At 44.2% G+C, this 18,463-nt stretch overlaps 1 protein-coding gene and 1 long non-coding RNA gene across 2 annotated transcripts in view; one reads left to right on the forward strand and one right to left on the reverse strand.

Moving 5' to 3' along the window:
* Nucleotides 1-297: 297 nt before the first annotated feature.
* Nucleotides 298-839, forward strand: LOC112847175 (uncharacterized). The gene is made up of 2 exons (XR_003220564.1): nt 298-442; nt 796-839. It is a non-coding gene; the product is annotated as an uncharacterized LOC112847175 (long non-coding RNA).
* A 6,850-nt stretch (nt 840-7,689) lies between these two features.
* Nucleotides 7,690-18,463, reverse strand: part of LOC102077980 (intercellular adhesion molecule 1) — a 56,972-nt gene continuing 46,198 nt past the window's right edge. Inside the window, exons 6-7 of the mRNA XM_025908262.1 lie at nt 8,287-8,544; nt 7,690-8,163 (exon numbers count right to left, since the gene is read on the reverse strand). Of these exons, the coding sequence (XP_025764047.1) occupies nt 7,985-8,163; nt 8,287-8,544 (437 nt within the window). The 3' untranslated portion in view covers nt 7,690-7,984. The remainder of the gene's footprint in view (nt 8,164-8,286; nt 8,545-18,463) is intronic.

Consider the following 18,463-nt stretch of genomic DNA (forward strand, 5'->3'; position numbering starts at 1 on the left):
GAGCTGCTTTTAAGCATGATTCTTGTCGTCGTCGTTCCAACACAGTGTCTCTTTTGATTCGTAGACCCCGAAAATGGCGCCGCGCTCCGCGGCGTGACGTCAACTCCAAAGCCCTATAGGGCTTTGGAGCGTGATGTCACAGGAGGTGGGCCACGCCCCCTTCCGCCATGACAGTAGGCAAGACACAGGATACAGCTTCAGCTATGGTTCGTACGTGTTGTGTTGTCAGTTGCAACGTTAGATCACACGATCGTGAAGGCAAGAAGCTGGATAATGGGCTCTCTTTTCATCGTTTTCCATCCTGGAGGCAACGTGAGGGATCCCATGTATCCGATATTACTAAACAAAGACGTCAGGCTTGCATTGCAGCGGTGAGACGAGCCGATCGAGTTCTGTGCAATCCCCAGCTTTTTGTTGGTTTGCTCTCCGCATTTTCTTTCCGGTGAATTCTAAATTAATTCATATCACTCTTAAAAGGCTTTTAGTGTTTTTTCAATGCGCTGAGGTCATAGATAATGAGATAAAAAATGCTAATGTGTGATGCTGCAGAACCACGTCATGTCATCATGTCGACTGAGTAGCTTATGATTTAGCATTATTGCAGGCAAAGCAGCATATGAAATGGATGTAACAAATCCAGACTGGGCACCAACACTGCACATGGGCCTCTAAAAACATACTAAATTGCTCTCATTGTACACTAATCCGCACATAACTTCCAGATGAATCACACACCTGTCATTGGAATATTGGTGTACGTTTACCTTATGTGTATGCACTAATTTTATCTTACAGGCTTTTGTTATCCAACTGCAGAGTCTGAAGGTGTGCCCCATGCAGAAGTGATCGATGAAGATCTGACAGAAGACCAACAACAAAATCACCATGTCATGGAGGCAGTTGTGTTGGACAAGTGGAGGTTGAGGTACCAGCTGCAAATGTGGACAGTGGCGATCGGACAGACAGCATCACGGAAGCTAAAGGTTTGCTGTCTTTTGGTGAATATGTGCCCCAGTGCGGTTGTCAAACCAGCGCCAAATGAAACTTGCTCTTGTTGAGTATTCATAAAGCTGTTGTGTTGCATGTGTAGTTCATTGTAAATAATTGTACTTTGTGTGAAGTAGTTTCAATAAAACAGAAAAGAATAGTATATTTGTTTGTTTTTTATTCTTGATCTGTTCACATGTACTTAGCAAGTACATAAAAATGAAATGCAAACTATTTACATGGCAACACAATGCTGGCATCAATCTTGAACCACAAAATGAAACATTACAGGCTATTTAGAGCAGCACGTTGTTTGAAGAAGTATTTCCCAACAAGTTCAGGAAGACACACTTTAAGAAAGAAATCTTGTGCTTGCTTTAAACGCGGTTCCCAGAAATCCACATCAGGGAAGATGCGAATCACAGCAAGGTCTCTCTGTGTCCACACAACGAGGTCACAGTGGTTGGCGCCGGTAACAAAGATTTGTGTTTGTACCTGACAGTAGTGTATCCAGTAATGGTGACAAATCCTCCAGCGTTGCAATAGGAATCTGCCTTTTTTGCGATCGCCTCCTTTTGCCTCTCAAAGGCAAAAGGAGGGTGTGTTTATGTTTTCATCAAGACCACGTTTTTGGGCAGCTGCTGAGGAGAAGTCAATGTTATGTGCAACCTCGGGCTGTATCCTGGTCATATTTCCGGGCAATACCCAATATGCTGGCTCGTCTGTTACAGTTCTGGTGCCTCTGATACGCACTGTAGCCTTGACTTTAAACAAAAGAGCAGCGACATGGGTGCAGGTCTCTGCAACTCCTGCCATGCATGTGCAGTGAGCAGCCTCAACCCTCCCATTGGTGCTCACAATGACCCATGGCTGTAATGCAGTTTCATTCAGTCGTTGTTAGTGCAGTACCTGAAACACACAAAAACCACTTTTAATAAAAAGTCTGTAATGACCCAGGCTAATATAGATGGGTTGGCTGTACGTGCAAATCAGAAACTGTAACAAGGAAGTTGTTTAGAAAGTTATCAAGTTCAAACAGACTTACCTTTGTCTTAACGACAACGTACTCGCAGCGTGGAGGCATAAAGATGGACAAATCTTGCACCCAGCCGTTCGTGAATTGGATGTGGGCCTCCAGGGATTTATAATTCTTAAACTGGTTTGCTGTGTATGCGCTGACTCCACAGACAAGGTATGCAAAGATATCGGGATAGGACAAAGGCGGTAGGTCGTCTGGATTTCCACTCCACTTCCTTATTTCATACGGGTCCACATTACCGATGCACGGAATTTTTTCAAAGTACTGTCTCTTGGCGTCTGGGCACAATCGGTCGCGATACAGCCCTTTGTCTTTTGCGCTGATTTTGAGCATGGTTCTGGCAGTCCCGATTCCAACACTCCAACACTGTGCGCTTGTTTTGCTTTCTAGCCTACTGACATGGCGCCGCGATCCCACAATGCACTGTGGCGTGACGTCAACTCCAAAGCCCTATTTAGTGTCGCCACATTTATTCCTCGACACAGCCTGAGCTCCAGGCAAGCTTTCTTGTCATTTCTATAAGTAGATTTTAGGAACAGTCTTCTTGAAGCTCTTCTTTGGATGTTGGCTGCTTTCCAGTTTTCTGTCAAGTAGAGGTGAGGCGTATGTCATGTAGTTTTGAACTTATTTAAGCAGTTTTGCTGAGTTTACCAAATAAAAGGATATAAAGGAAATGAAACACCAAGTTGAATTTGTTTTGATAGTTTTGCAGTTCATCATGAACTCTTGTGACCATAAAAACACAGGAGGGCAGATGTTTCCTCTGGAAGTGTTTTTATATGCGCAGATTTTCCCCATGGCAACTTGGAAAAAAAGCACACTGTCAGGGTTGTTCATCAGAAGTTCTTGTTGTGCACATGACTGTGAGGGATTACGACAGGGGTGGGCAATTCCAGGCCCCGAGGGCCGGTGTCCCTGCAGGTTTTAGATCTCACCTTGGGTCAACACACCTGAATCACATGATTAGTTCGTTACCAGGCCTCTGGAGAACATCAGGACATGTTGAGGAGATAATTTAGCCATTTAAATCAGCTGTGTTGGTTCAAGGACACATGTAAAACCTGCAGGGACACCGGCCCTCGGTGCCCACCCCTGGATTACGACATAAAGGAAACGCCTGCTTTAATCGCAGCCTCAGAGGAAAGCAATGCATTCCTTCCAAAGGGATTTAATTTCTGATTTTCAGAATGTCAAGCTACTTTAATGTGTAGCTCAGGCGGTAAAGGAGGTCATCTACAAATCGGAAGGTTGGTGGTTTGATTCTTGGCTTCCCCCTAATCTGCATGCCAAATATCCTTAGGCAAGAAAGTAACCCAGGGGTCGGCAACCCTAGGCACGCGTGGTTAACTGATGGCACGACCATAGCTGGACTGGCCATACTGGGCATTAGCTTGGTGGGCTGATGGTGATTTTTCGTTTTTATGGGCTGATGATCTTTTTTTTTTTTTTTTTTGTGGATTGGCCAGATGCTGGCCCGTGTATAAAAATAAGTCAGTTGTTTGGCGGTGGCTATGGCGAGGCTTCCAAAGATTCAGTAACATTAGCAAGTGGTGGAGGCCAGCAGGTGGATGAAGGAAAGGGGAGGCAGGAGGAGAAGAGACCTGAGGCGGGGCCAGTCCGAGTGTCAGATGAACTGAACGTCACGTAAGAAGTTATGACCTGCAGTCTATCTGGGTCAGATATAAACCAAGTTTAGGTGTAGTTTATTTTCGCTGTGCTGACCTTTTACAGTCAGTTACAATAACTCGTACTGCATACTAGCTAGCATGATGGAGTTTCTATACAGCTGGGTGGGTGCTATGATGTTAGTGATAGTGAACTTTATTTTATTCATATCGTTAGTTTGTAGAACTGAACTGTTTCTGAGAGACAAATAACACCAGGATCCTTTTCTATGTAGCTGACAGCTGGTAACTGTGCAGGGGCGGGTCTAGCAAAGTTTTGCCAGGGGGGCAGGTAGGGCATTAACAGGGAAAGGGGGGCACAAAGAAATACTTTCTTATTCTCATTTAAAATGTCTAGCTTTTATTAAATAATTATCTGAATCTTACAACCAAAGTTTTTATCTGACGTAAAATGTATAGAAATCATACATATACCAACAAGACAGTGTACATCACTGTCACAACAGCATTTGTTTTCATTCAAAGGCTTTATGACTTTAATACCTGGTGGGCCGGTCTCTAAGCAAAATGCCTGGGCTGATTTTTTTGTCCCAGTCCAGTCCTGGGCATGACATGCAGTGAATTAACCTGAGAAGGTGCATTAAAAAATAAATGGCCGGGCCAGCGGTGCACATCGCAAATTAGCTTGCATAGACACTTAGTTGTGCTGCTTCTTAATGACGGCATCTTAGCTAACAACCCCAACTACCAGATTCAACTTGTAATTGGCTAAAAATAACTTAGCCTACTGGTGAGAAGGACGTTGTTAGCTGGCAGTTTTTTCAAGCGATATTGAAATTTCCACTTTCCAACACTTCAAATGCTTCAGGAGCTTTCCACTCAGCGCAGCATCAGCACCACGGAAATACACTGATACATCCGTAGACTCGAGACAGAATTCACAATGCGTTTTTGGAACTTTCAGGTGTATGGACCAATGTTTTCTTTTCTGATCAAACCAGAAAGCTTTAATGAGCAGCTAGATTTGTCTCGCATTAACTGGCTGAGTTAATGCCAGTTAATGCGACATCGACGCAGCTGGTATCCATAGCTGTGCGTGTTCATGGAGCTTGCATTTTCACCTGCTGGACATCACTACATGACAAGTTTGACTGTCTTCAGAACATTGCAGAGGCCTTATTGACAGTATTTGGCTCTACATATCTGTGTGAGCAGATTTTCTCTCACATGAGTGTCCTCAGGTAGCCGTCTGAATGCTGGACACTCGGAGACCTGTGTCTCTGAGTGGGAGACCAAAGATCACATTAACATGTGTATCTCTGTAATAACAAACATGCCATATTGGCTCAGTTTATTTTTCTTATCATTGTTGTGAGGAGACCATAAATAGCATTTGCATTTTCTGTTGTACACTTCATTTGCTGTTATGGATAAAAAGTGTCTTTTTTTTGTTTCAAAATAGCTGATAACTATTCACTGATAGCTGCCAACATCTGTGAACAAATATAATTCTATAAAGTGGCTCTATATAATGTGTAACTGTTAATATAGAGTGTTATTAAATTTATTGCTAATGCAATCATATGGCACATTGACTTCTGAGGAAATTTTAGATGGCACTCGTTATCAGAAAGGTTGCCTACCCCTGTACTAACCCTATGCTGCTCTCCGATGCATTCATCGGAGTGTGAATGTGTATGGTGGCGATCGTGGCTCAAGAGTTGGGAGTTCGCCTTGTAATCGGAAGGTTGCAGGTTCGAGCCCCGGCTCGGACAGTCTCGTTCGTTGTGTCCTTGGGCAAGACACTTCACCCGTTGCCTACTGGTGGTGGTCAGAGGGCCCGGTGGCGCCAGTGTCCGGCAGCCTCGCCTCTGTCAGTGCGCCCCAGGGTGGCTGTGGCTACAACGTAGCTTGCCATCACCAGTGTGTGAATGTGTGTGTGAATGGGTGGATGACTGGATATGTAAAGCGCTTTGGGGTCCTTAGGGACTAGAAAGCGCTATATAAATACAGGCCATTTACCATTTACCATGAATGTTAGATAGGCACTAACAGCTAAGAAAAAGTGCTTGTGTGATTGGGTGAATAAATTAGTTGTATAAAGTGCTTTGAGTGCTCAGATAGAGTAGAAAAGCGCTATATAAAAACCAGTCCATCTACCATTTCATGATTTATTAATTTGTTACATGGTAGCTATTTATAAACATCGGAGAAGAATATTGTTTTGCTGAGAAAAAATGGTTACATGTGTTACTTTTTATCTATTCATCCAGTAGCTCAAGATAATGGAGATCCTATCAGGCTTGCGGGTGGCTGCTGGAGCCTATCTTAGCTTTCATGGGATGAGAAGCGGGGTACACCCTGAACAGGCTGCTGGTGTATCGCAGGGCTAAAAGTGTACAATATGAAAGGTCTTTAAAGAACAGCTAAACAGCCAGGCCTCACACACTGAAGTGATTCCAACAATAACAAACACAAGGGAGGGCATTAGACCAGCCTTAATTATGTTTAGCATGAGATATATTTTAAGTGGTTTACAAGCATTACTTATTTCATCAGTGGGGGAGAAGCAGACTTTCTACTGGGGCTTACACAGGACTGAGACAAGTCTAACGTAAGAAGACAAGTTGGATGTTAAAGGAGGTTTGGGTGTGCTTTTTATCAGTTATGATGTTCATTCAGTGAATAAGCATGACATGATAAGAAAAACCAGGCTTCGTGCCCTCTTTTTTTTCTTCCTGTGAGGCTGTGTAACAGTTCAAGAAAAAAGCTGGTGACATCCTGTGTTTTCAGTCTGTATCGACACAGGAACTTTTAATTCCACACTCAGTACTAGTGATGTGTTGGTCACGAACAACACGGGTCTTAGAGCCGGGTCTTTGAAGTGAACGACGCAAGCCGTGGGGTTTTTCTCCCTTTCTCTCTCCCTCTCTCTTGCACTTTTTTTCCGCTTCACTCTGCACGCGAGCCTTGTGCTTTGCGCTGGGAAGAGGGGGGAGGGGCGGTAGTTACACTCCCTGTAGCACAGGAACAGAGCGGGAGGGAAAGAGAGAGAAAGAGAGCCAGGGACAACAACGTCACATTAGAAAGGTATAGTAATCATCCACAACTATTTTCAGTTGTGGATGATAAAGGATTCAGAAAGTTCATTCATGCAGGCCCATATGACAGAGAATATGCATGTTCTTTTTGTTTTCATATCCATAAATTTGTTTAAAAGGAAAAAGCTTAAAATTTAAATAGTTAAAAGTTGAAATGTGAATAGCTGGTTTATGTATTATATGATTTATTTATTACATTTTATGTGGAGTGAATAAATAAAAGTGTATTTACCGTGGCCGCTAGAGAAAAGCACGTACAAACTCCAAAACACATGCAAACTCCAAAACACGTAAAAACTCCATAGCACGTGCAAACCCCGAAGCACGTACAAACTCCAAAACATGTACAAACTCCAAAACATGTACAAACTCCAAAACATGTACAAACTCCAAAACACATACAAAAGACAACAGAAGTGCTCCAGGATGCTAGGCGCAGTGTTGAGCTTTTGTTACCTAGTGGCTACACAAGCCAGCAAGTACCAACGACCGAATTTGGTGTGTGGTAGTAAAATGTAAATGAACATTTTTTTAAATTATTTGATTATATATGAGTGCTTTTGTATAAATACATAAGCAATACATATATGCTTTCAATTGTGTGATTTAAGTGATCTAGGTAGCTCTGTTTTGGAAGTTCAGTTAACGCTAGAAATGTGTTTTGGAGTTTGTACGTGCTTTGTCTCTAGGGGCCACCGCATATATTTATATATAAACATATATAAATAAAACCACTTTTTTTTTACATTAGTAATTCCTTTTGTGCCTAATTTTATATTATTGTTAATAATAAATTAATTAAAGCAACAAAACAACCTGAAGAGCCGGTTGGGAGCCGAAAGAGCCGGTTCTCTAAAAAGAGCCGGAAATCCCATCACTACTCAGTACAGTGAAATATAGAGATCACTTCTTAAAAGCTACAATCCAAGACCTACGATTTAAGGCAGCATATTTACAGGAAGTGACTGCAGAACTGCTGCTGACTGCATTACAGTACCTTGAAAGCAGAAGCTTTATAAAAGAGGAAGGAGCTTTTTTTCCATTCAGTATTTAGGTCACCGGTCACGTCACTTAAAGTCTTCATTTCATGCTGTCATTTTTGTTGTTTGGTGTCATCAGATGTCATCAGTAGAGGGAGGTAGCCACTACCTCAATCAAACTTGGCAAATTAACTTCAAGAATTAGGCAGCACCTAATGTCAAAGAAACAGCTTCAGACTGTTTGTCCACAGTTCAGACCTTCTCGCAGTTTTGCAGAGGCAAGGCAGTGCACTTAGGGAACCGTAAAACATCCTTTAGGTTGTAGCTTCCCTTTCGGTTTTGTTTATAGGAACGAAAACATAGGACACAAAGTATGAAGACAAACAGAACAGCTGCAGTTACCCCAGCTATTATCCATATCAAGGGGGAAGCTGCAGAGTTGGGAAAGGGGTTTGGTAAAGAAAACAGAAAAAGAGAATATTTTAAATTAGTCAAACAGAAAATACCCGAACACTGCTTGAATTGAAACTGTGAAAAACAAACCAAAATCTCACCTTGTACATCAATTTTAAACTCCTTGGTGACTGTCCCTACTGTGTTGCTCACAGTGCAGATATACTGTCCTTCTTGCTCAAAGCCGACAGATTTAATAGTGAGAACGCTGCCACTGTAGGAAGCTGAGCTATTTACTGGGAATGTCCAGGTGTATGAGGGCCTGGGGTTTCCCACAGAGGAGCAGTTCAGGTGTAGAGCATCTCCTTCTGTGACTGTGATATCATCTGGATTTGGTGGCCCTATTAGCTCAGGTCCATCTGTGTGATTATTGAAGGAAAAAAAGAACAAAACATTTAGCAAAACAAACAATTTTGGAAGAGAAATTTCATATGGGGAAACATGGGCCTGTTTTCACAGTCGCGCAATTTTGTTAATCTCTGTAACTTTTCATCTGTGATAACTGACAGAGAAAAATGTTAACACTTTGGAAAAGTTAAACAGATTATTCACTAACATAATATACAGCAGAAAGTGGAAAGCACTGTCCACAGTTCAGCCCACTTTGCTTCATTTCTACTCTGTTAGATTTCAAAGGATCATATTTTACCAGTTTGTCCAGTTCATGATGTTTAACTGCTCTACTTACTTTGCAGGTTAATGCTCGCCGCACTAAACATCTGACATAAAGTTTATATTACATGCAGTGTGACATTAAGAGGTCAGTCTGATAGTTTAGAGAGTTATTCTAGCCATATGACACTCTGAAAGAAGACTGACAGACTTTTCTTTCTTGAAGATTTGTTGCAAGGTTCACAAATAAAGTGGAGTTCTATTCTTGGTTTCTACAAACACACTGAGTATTTTAGTTTTTAGCAGCTAAATCCTCCACTATGTTCATCAGCTTGTGTCAGTCAGCAGTTTGTTGATGATGCTTTTTAGAGCTTGTTCATTAACAGTGATGAGCGCTGTGAGGAAGAATTAAAACAGTAAAGTAATGGGACATAAAACCAAACCAGTGACATGAAACATGCTCAAAATGTCAAACTCTGAGGAACAGTGAAGGTCTCACTCACGGGTTTCTTCTGTTCACTGTTGGACTGTAGGTGACCCAGTGCTGTGTTTCCTCTGTAGAAGGTCACAGTGAGGCTTTGAACAGGAGCTACATTCTGTACGCTACACTGCAGGGTGTACTGCTGATTCTCAAACATCATCCCAGTGTGGTTTACAAAGCTGATGGAGACACTTTGTGGAGGCTCTGAGAAGACAGGGAAAGAAAGAGTAACACAGGTAGATGTTAGTCAGTAACCGCTGAGAGTATGAATCCATCTAACTGTGTATTAATACCAGTGTTGGGACTAACGCGTTATTAAGTAACGCGTTACAGTAACTACGTTATTATTGTGGTAACGAGCACGGTAACTAGTTATTATGCCAAAACCAGGAACGCGTTACTCGTTACTGGGATTTAGATAGGCTCGTTACTCGTTACTTCGTGTGGTGGATATCGCGGAGCTTCCACAGATTCAATAACATTAGCAAGTGGTGGAAGCCAGCAGGTGGATGAAGGAAAAGGGAGGCAAGAGGAGAGACCCGAAGCGGCAGCCGGTCGGAGCGTCAGGTGAACTGAACTTCAGGTAAGAAGTTATGACCTGCAGTCTATCTGGGTCAGATATAAACCAAGTTTAGGTGGAGTTTATTTTCGTTATGCTGACATTTTCGTACTGCGTGCTAGCTAGCATGATGGAGTTTCTATACAGCTGGGTGGGTGCTATGTTACTGATGTTGAACTTTATTTTGTTCATACGGTTAATTATTAGAGTTGCCAACCGTCCTGTAAAAAACAGAATCGTCTCGTATTCAGAGAAAATATTACGCGTTTCGTACTGAGGTAAAAAGGAACACAGTTTGTCCCGGACTTCAGCTACAATGAAAAAGACACAAAGCTGAAGCTGCACAGCTGCCTCTTCTTCTCTCATTCTCTCCTCTCCCGTGTCTACTTCAATCACGAAACTGATCAATGATCAGCTGATCGGCTTTTCTCTCTTGTTTTGTTTATCGCCCACTTTGCGCCAGAAAGAGGAAACCAGCGAATGTCGCGTTAAACAACAGCAGCACGTTTAAGCTTGATCAGCTGTTGTTAGAATTTATTTAATATTAATTTCTAGTATCAGCTGATGTTTGCTGGAGTCACAGCTGTAAAGCTGCTGGTCATGATATCGGTTTGGTTATCTGGTGAGAGGGAAACATGCAGATGAAACCAGGAGATGTCCTTACTGAATCATCAGAGCTGAACAGCTGATGGAGAAACAGGTTTACCTTTTAGGTGACATGAATGAGTTGAAGGGAAGTTATGAACTGTTTCTGAGAGACAAATAACACCAGGATCCTTTTCTATGTAGCTGACAGTTGGTAACTGTGCAGGGGCGGGTCTAGCAAAGTGTTGCCAGGGGGCCAGGTAGGGCATTAACAGGGAAAGGGGGGGACAAGGAAATAGTTTTCTTTATTATTCTCATTTAAAATGTCTCGCTTTTAAAAAAATAATTATCCGAGTCTTACAACAAACAATTGATAGATTGATACATATATACCATCAGAACAGTGTACATCACTGTCACAACAGTGTTTGTTTTCATTCAAAGGCTTTATGATTTTTCCTATAATGGTGGGCCGGTCTCTAGTCAAAATGCCCGGGACGATTTTTTTGTCCCAGTCCAGCCCTGTATGCAGCTCATCTGCAGTCTGGTGTTACCTACATCTTCCTATTCAGAAGGCAGAATTTCTGAGTTCTGAGTACAATCAAAAGCACCACGACTGCAGTTTTTGTGTTGGATGTAAAAAGCAGGCTAGAATCATGGCGGCGGTCAACGACGGTCCAGGCGTGGGATTTCTCTCATGGAAATGTGCACATTATTTTTTCCTTTGGCACAGTGCACTTGTGGCAAGTAAGCAAGATAGAAGTCTGACAATCTTGCTGGGTATCCAGTTACAGAAGCAACACATTAACAAGAGAATTCTGAGTAAAACCAAAGTTACTTTCCCTAGTAACTAGTTACTTTGAAAGTAACAAGTAACTTGAAGTAACTGAGTTACTTTTTTAGAGAAGTAACTAGTAATGCAACTAAGTTACTAATGTAAAGTAACTTACCCAACACTGATTAATACAAAGAGATCAAATTCTGATTATAAATGATGCAAAATTCACTACAAAGTCTGATGTTAGTAAAGTAAGCATACTTACGATAGATGATTATATTCAGAGTGCTACTACACTGATCACCAATATTAGTGATATAATAGCACTCGACAGATATGTCCCATTCAGTCAGTCTGTCAACCGTCCAGAACATCGTGGTTCCATTTTGTGTAAATTCTCCCACAGCGTGCTCCAAACCAAAAACATCTCCACTGCAGTCCTTCTGACATACAACACATGTAACATTGGCTGGGTCACCGTACTTCACTACCAGTGCAGATGGAGTGAACACAGGATGCTCTGTGCAGCTAGAGCCTGCAAGAAAAAACAAAACAAAACATTACATGCAATTATTTGCAAGGAAAATATTTACCATCCATCCTGGTCACCTCAGCTGCTCCTTTCGATGTAGAGTTGCACCAGGTCCAATCTGAGCCCGTCACAAATGACTGAAGTCTGCACCCTGTCTGAGGATGAGCTTTTTCCATGTACAGGAGATAATGAAGGTGTCCATGAAGCAGGTGGGAGAAATTCCCATGAAAGTGAAAAGTTAAGAAGTAAAAACATCGATCAGCTGACTGTGACAAATATCAGCATGTTGAAAATATGTGATCCCCTCAACTGTGATAACGTTTGACTATATTTGAAACTGTCGATCTCCTGGGATTCACATTTCAGTTACTCTGAAAGATGTGATGAACAAAAAATGTGTCGTGAGCAGCACTTCTGCAGAGAGACACCGTCTTGTTGAGGCCAGAGGAGAAAGGGCAGACTATGATCATTTAGATTTCACCTGCAACTGTGCTGGACAGAAAAGCATCTGTCCTCGAGGCTACGGCTGCACAAATGCGTGTTGGGTTTCAACAAGCCAAAAACAGAAATCAGAGGCTGCAGAGAGACAGGCAAACCAAACCTGGAGGTCGGGGCAGTGGCCCCCCACACCCTCTAGCAGATCGTTACATGAAGGAACCTTTTAAAAACAAGCGCGTTCATGCTCACAGGTGTACACACGGGTGATCACACACACAAACTACACCCTTTTTGGCTCCTACCTCAAAGCACACTGTGCGCTGTCGATCTCACGTGCTGCACAATAATGTTTAATATTTAGTATTTACTGTCATATTCCCATATATCATTGTGATCTTGTTTATTACTCTCGTTTTCTTCTGCTTGCTTTCTTTTTTCTTTCTCAACAGGTGATCCAGGTGATCGATATATGTATTTTTTGTCTGCTTATTCTGTTGGTTTTTGTTTTTTGCCCTTTTTCCCCGTCCCTCTTCTCAGGTTTTTTTCTTTCCCTCTTTCTTTCTCCACGTTCTCTCCTCCAGTCAAGTCTGTCCCGTATTCAGCAAGTGAAAATAAAATAAACAATAAAAAGTTGAATCAAATGGACCATTACGGCAAGGCTGGGATGGTCCATTTGGTAAAGTAAATCCGTTGGGCATCTTTCTTCGCCTTTAGACAATAATTCTGATGGCAAAAGAACCAAACGGGACAGGTTAAAAAACCTGGACAGCTGAAGGTTTCCAACATCTTTTGGACTCAAGAGCAAGAAGAGCCGAGGCTGTTTTAGAGCTAATTGAGGCCCTGCTAAGCATTTAAGTGATAACTGAGTTTGCTTGAGCAGTTAACTATGATAATTAATTATCAATTAGATTAATTAGATTGTCTTATAGTAACTTTTAGATTTGACTTGAATCTTCCAGCTTTGTGTGTCATAAAGACATAGTCACCCTGTTCTACACAGTAACCACAGATACAGAGAGAGATGAGAAATTCTGATGTTGGACTGTGTGGAGAGATTATGAGATCCCAAATGCAGACACTTGAAATCATGAGTGGGTTTGAACAAAAGGCGAGCCGTTTATTTGGGCTGAATGAAAATATAAATAAGAGGCAAATGAGAACAGAGACTTAACTAACAAACTAAACTGCATGAACTAAAGCTAAACACTAAACACAGAACACGGATGGATGTGGGAACATGGAGTGAGAAACACATGGGAACTGTCAGGTTTTGTGTTGTGTGGAGGCGAGGAAGTGACCCAAACGCAGGACTCATGGATAGTGGAGAACTGAAGATGGTTTATTATGAAGCGTGGATGAACAGGGCAGGAACGAAAGGACTGACTGACTGAAAGGCTGAATGGCTGGCTGAACTGAACACAGGCGGAAACGACAACATAACATCAATGACACGACAGTGAACGAGTGGAAACAGAGGACTTAAATACACAGACTGATGAGGATGATAATGAGAGACCGGTGAGTACACAGCTGAACATAATCTGGCCAATAACACAAGAGACGAGCTGATACAGGAAAAACAGGAAGTGAGAACATAGATGTGGCAACATAATGTAAACATAACCTAAACGTGACAAAACTGAAAACACTGGGTCACCGACCCAGGAACCCTGACAGTACCCCCCCTTCAAAGGCCGGCACCCAACGGCCGAAAGAGAAAAAACACCAGAACAGGGCGGGCGGAGGGGCCCAGGATGGAGGGACGGAGTCCAAAGAGAGACAGTTCAGGCGGACGGCCAAGTGGCTGGTGGCTGAGACGAGACAGTTTGGGCGGGCGGCCACGTGGCCGGCTGTGACACTGGAGGTTATCCGGTGGGCGGCCGCGAGGAAGGTAGCGGGAGAGCTCACAGCTGGCTCCGGATGCTGTGGCTTCGGGTCCGGGAACTGAAATGGATGGTGAATGAGTGACTGGACTACAGAAGACTGGACTACAGAAGACTGGACTACAGACGGTGAGAGAACGGGTGACTGAACTACAGGATGCTGGATGGCAGACTGAACTGGCTGGACAGGCTGGAGGACGGGCGACTGGATGACAGACTGGACAGGCTGGAGAGGACAAGACTGGAGGACAGGAGACTGAGCTATAGGGGCCTGAGGAACAGGAGACTGAGCTACAGGGGCCTGAGGAACGGGAGACTGGGCTGGAGCGGGCTGGACTGACTGGGCTGGACTGACTGGAGTGGAGCGGGCTGGACTGACTGGGCTGGAGCGGGCTGGACTGACTGGAGTGGAGCGGGCTGGACTGACTGGAGTGGAGGCTGAACAGCAGGCGAGTGAACTGACTGGAGTGGAGGCTGAACAGCAGGCGAGTGAACTGACTGGAGTGGGGGTGCTAAGGGACGAACAGAGGTGGGTGAGGCTGACGACGGAGCTGAGGTTGGTGTGGCTAACGGCTGAGCTACAGACTGAGCTAGTGACGGAGATAAAGCTACAGTCTGGGCTAGTAAAGCTGGTGCCTGAGCAGGGGAAACCTCAGCTAGCCTAACCAGGGATAGTGCAAGGGCGTGAAAGGCTGGATCAGGAGGTGGATGAAGTGGTGGACTGACGGGTGGAGAGGCTAACTCTTCTGAGCCTTTAGGGAGGTCAGGCTGAGTTCTGGCTGCCCTCAGCCTGGGCGCTGGGACAGGCACGGGAGGTGGCTGGACACCAGTCACCCCCACCCGAGAAACAGGAGCGGGTGTGGGTGGCTGGACACCAGTCACCCCCACCCGAGAAACAGGAGCGGGTGTGGAGGTAGACTGGGTCACAGCTGCCCTCCTCCTGGGAGCTGGCACTGGTGTGGGTGTAGGCTGACTGATAGGAGTAGAAATAACGAGTGGGTGAGCGATACTGACAGGTTTAGGTGACTGGGTATTTCCAACAGTGGCCTGAGCTGATGAAACTGGAACAGGCTGACAGGTGGACGAAGGAGCAGGCTCAGATAAAACAGTCCTAGAGTGAGCAGGCCTAGGGTTTGCATACAGGGAGTGCAGAATTATTAGGCAAATGAGTATTTTGTCCACATCATCCTCTTCATGCATGTTGTCTTACTCCAAGCTGTATAGGCTCGAAAGCCTACTACCAATTAAGCATATTAGGTGATGTGCATCTCTGTAATGAGAAGGGGTGTGGTCTAATGACATCAACACCCTATATCAGGTGTGCATAATTATTAGGCAACTTCCTTTCCTTTGGCATAATGGGTCAAAAGAAGGACTTGACAGGCTCAGAAAAGTCAAAAATAGTGAGATATCTTGCAGAGGGATGCAGCAGTCTTAAAATTGCAAAGCTTCTGAAGCGTGATCATCGAACAATCAAGCGTTTCATTCAAAATAGTCAACAGGGTCGCAAGAAGCGTGTGGAAAAACCAAGGCGCAAAATAACTGCCCATGAACTGAGAAAAGTCAAGCGTGCAGCTGCCAAGATGCCACTTGCCACCAGTTTGGCCATATTTCAGAGCTGCAACATCACTGGAGTGCCCAAAAGCACAAGGTGTGCAATACTCAGAGACATGGCCAAGGTAAGAAAGGCTGAAAGACGACCACCACTGAACAAGACACACAAGCTGAAACGTCAAGACTGGGCCAAGAAATATCTCAAGACTGATTTTTCTAAGGTTTTATGGACTGATGAAATGAGAGTGAGTCTTGATGGGCCAGATGGATGGGCCCGTGGCTGGATTGGTAAAGGGCAGAGAGCTCCAGTCCGACTCAGACGCCAGCAAGGTGGAGGTGGAGTACTGGTTTGGGCTGGAATCATCAAAGATGAGCTTGTGGGCCTTTTCGGGTTGAGGATGGAGTCAAGCTCAACTCCCAGTCCTACTGCCAGTTTCTGGAAGACACCTTCTTCAAGCAGTGGTACAGGAAGAAGTCTGCATCCTTCAAGAAAAACATGATTTTCATGCAGGACAATGCTCCATCACACGCGTCCAAGTACTCCACAGCGTGGCTGGCAAGAAAGGGTATAAAAGAAGAAAAGCTAATGACATGGCCTCCTTGTTCACCTGATCTGAACCCCATTGAGAACCTGTGGTCCATCATCAAATGTGAGATTTACAAGGAGGGAAAACAGTACACCTCTCTGAACAGTGTCTGGGAGGCTGTGGTTGCTGCTGCACGCAATGTTGATGGTGAACAGATCAAAACACTGACAGAATCCATGGATGGCAGGCTTTTGAGTGTCCTTGCAAAGAAAGGTGGCTATATTGGTCGCTGATTTGTTTTTGTTTTGTTTTTGAATGTCAGAAATGTATATTTGTGAATGTGGAGATGTTATATTGGTTTCACTGGTAAAAATAAATAATTGAAATGGGTATAATTTGTTTTTTGTTAAATTGCCTAATAATTATGCACAGTAATAGTCACCTGCACACACAGATATCCCCCTAAAATAGCTAAAACTAAAAACAAACTAAAAACTACTTCCAAAAACATTCAGCTTTGATATTAATGAGTTTTTTGGGTTCATTGAGAACATGGTTGTTGTTCAATAATAAAATTATTCCCCAAAAATACAACTTGCCTAATAATTCTGCACTCCCTGTACACAGGGACTGTAACAGATTTATCAGAGATGGCACTGGCCTTTCTGCCATCACCATTTACAGTCTTTAGTTGAACAGTCTTCGGGGGTGTTGAAGTGCGGGTATTGTCCTTAATGAATCCCAGCTCAGAGGGAGCAGAGCAGAAAAGTTCTTCCCAGTCCACATCATCCTCCAGGAGGGAAGCACCCCACGGATCGGAGATGAGTATATTATTAGTTTTAAGTGGAGGATCAAATGAGGAGGGTGGAAAACAGTCCATTTTAGGGCGGCGTGTGCGCCGCTTTCTCCGTGAAGAGGAAGCGGTCGGGGTAAACAGCGAAGCCTTTGGCGCGGTAGCCTCTGTTGAGCCGAGGTGGGAGGCGGAGCCGCTGTGCCGGGGCGAGGTTGAAGGTCCGGTGAATGAGGTAGATGGCGTGTGAGCAAGGAGCGGACCCGCGAGGGAGGGAGCCGCTGAAGCGCGGCACGAAACGCCCACTCTCCGCGGCAGATGCTCCGGTGCAGGTGGGCAGCAGGTGGGAGGACGCGGCGTCTCCGAGGCCCACCCAGAGCCAGGCGAGTTCCCTCGAAGATGTGCTCTCGCTCCGCGAAGAGCCGCTGTTTCTCCTTGAGCTCCCCCGCCCAAATGGAGAGCGCTGCCTCCTGCCGCTCAAAAAGGTCCGAGTCCGCTGGGTCAAAAGCGGGTCGTGTCATTCTGTCAGGTTTTGTGTCGTGTGGAGGCGAGGAAGTGACCCAAACGCAGGACTCATGGATAGTGGAGAACTGAAGATGGTTTATTATGAAGCGTGGATGAACAGGGCAGGAACGAAAGGACTGACTGACTGAAAGACTGAATGGCTGGCTGAACTGAATGGCTGGTTGAACTGAACACAGGCGGAAACGACAACATAACCTCAATGACACGACAGTGAACGAGTGGAAACAGAGGACTTAAATACACAGACTGATGAGGATGATAATGAGAGACCGGTGAGTACACAGCTGAACATAATCTGGCCAATAACACAAGAGACGAGCTGACACAGGAAAAACAGGAAGTGAGAACATAGATGTGGCAACATAATGTAAACATAACCTAAACGTGACAAAACTGAAAACACTGGGTCACCGACCCAGGAACCCTGACAGGAACAGCTGGGACGAATAGACATAACAACACAGGGGAAGCAAAACTAAACACACTGAACACGGGACCAGAGAGTGTCAGAATAAAACAGGAAACACACTAAGATGCAGACTAAGACACGCGCCTGACATAGGGGTCGGGAGGACAGAACGCACATGGACACAAGACAGACTGTGGAGACAAAGGAAGGACACACAAAGAGGGAAACATGGAAACAGTTACGGGAGACGAGACATGGAGGGAGCGAGACCAAACACAGACACGACTGGGGAAACACACACAGAGGACATGACAGACTGTCACAGGAGACACAGGAAAGAGACAGAGACCAAAAAATACAGACAAACATAAACTCAACAGCATAAAAGAACTGAATTCAAGACAAAACTGAATACAATTGAACTTAAAACATGTTCACGATGTAATGGAAGGAAACATGAACACAAAATAACACAAAGCATTAGGGGAGCAATGCTGAAACCTAAATATCCTGATAACGCAAAGCATCATAAATCAATAGTAAAACTCAAAACTCTCAAACCATGACATGTGAACGTTAAATAAACCAACAAAATTGATACATGA

This window comes from Oreochromis niloticus, linkage group LG6 (assembly GCF_001858045.2).
Source record: "Oreochromis niloticus isolate F11D_XX linkage group LG6, O_niloticus_UMD_NMBU, whole genome shotgun sequence".
Lineage (NCBI taxonomy): Eukaryota > Metazoa > Chordata > Actinopteri > Cichliformes > Cichlidae > Oreochromis > Oreochromis niloticus.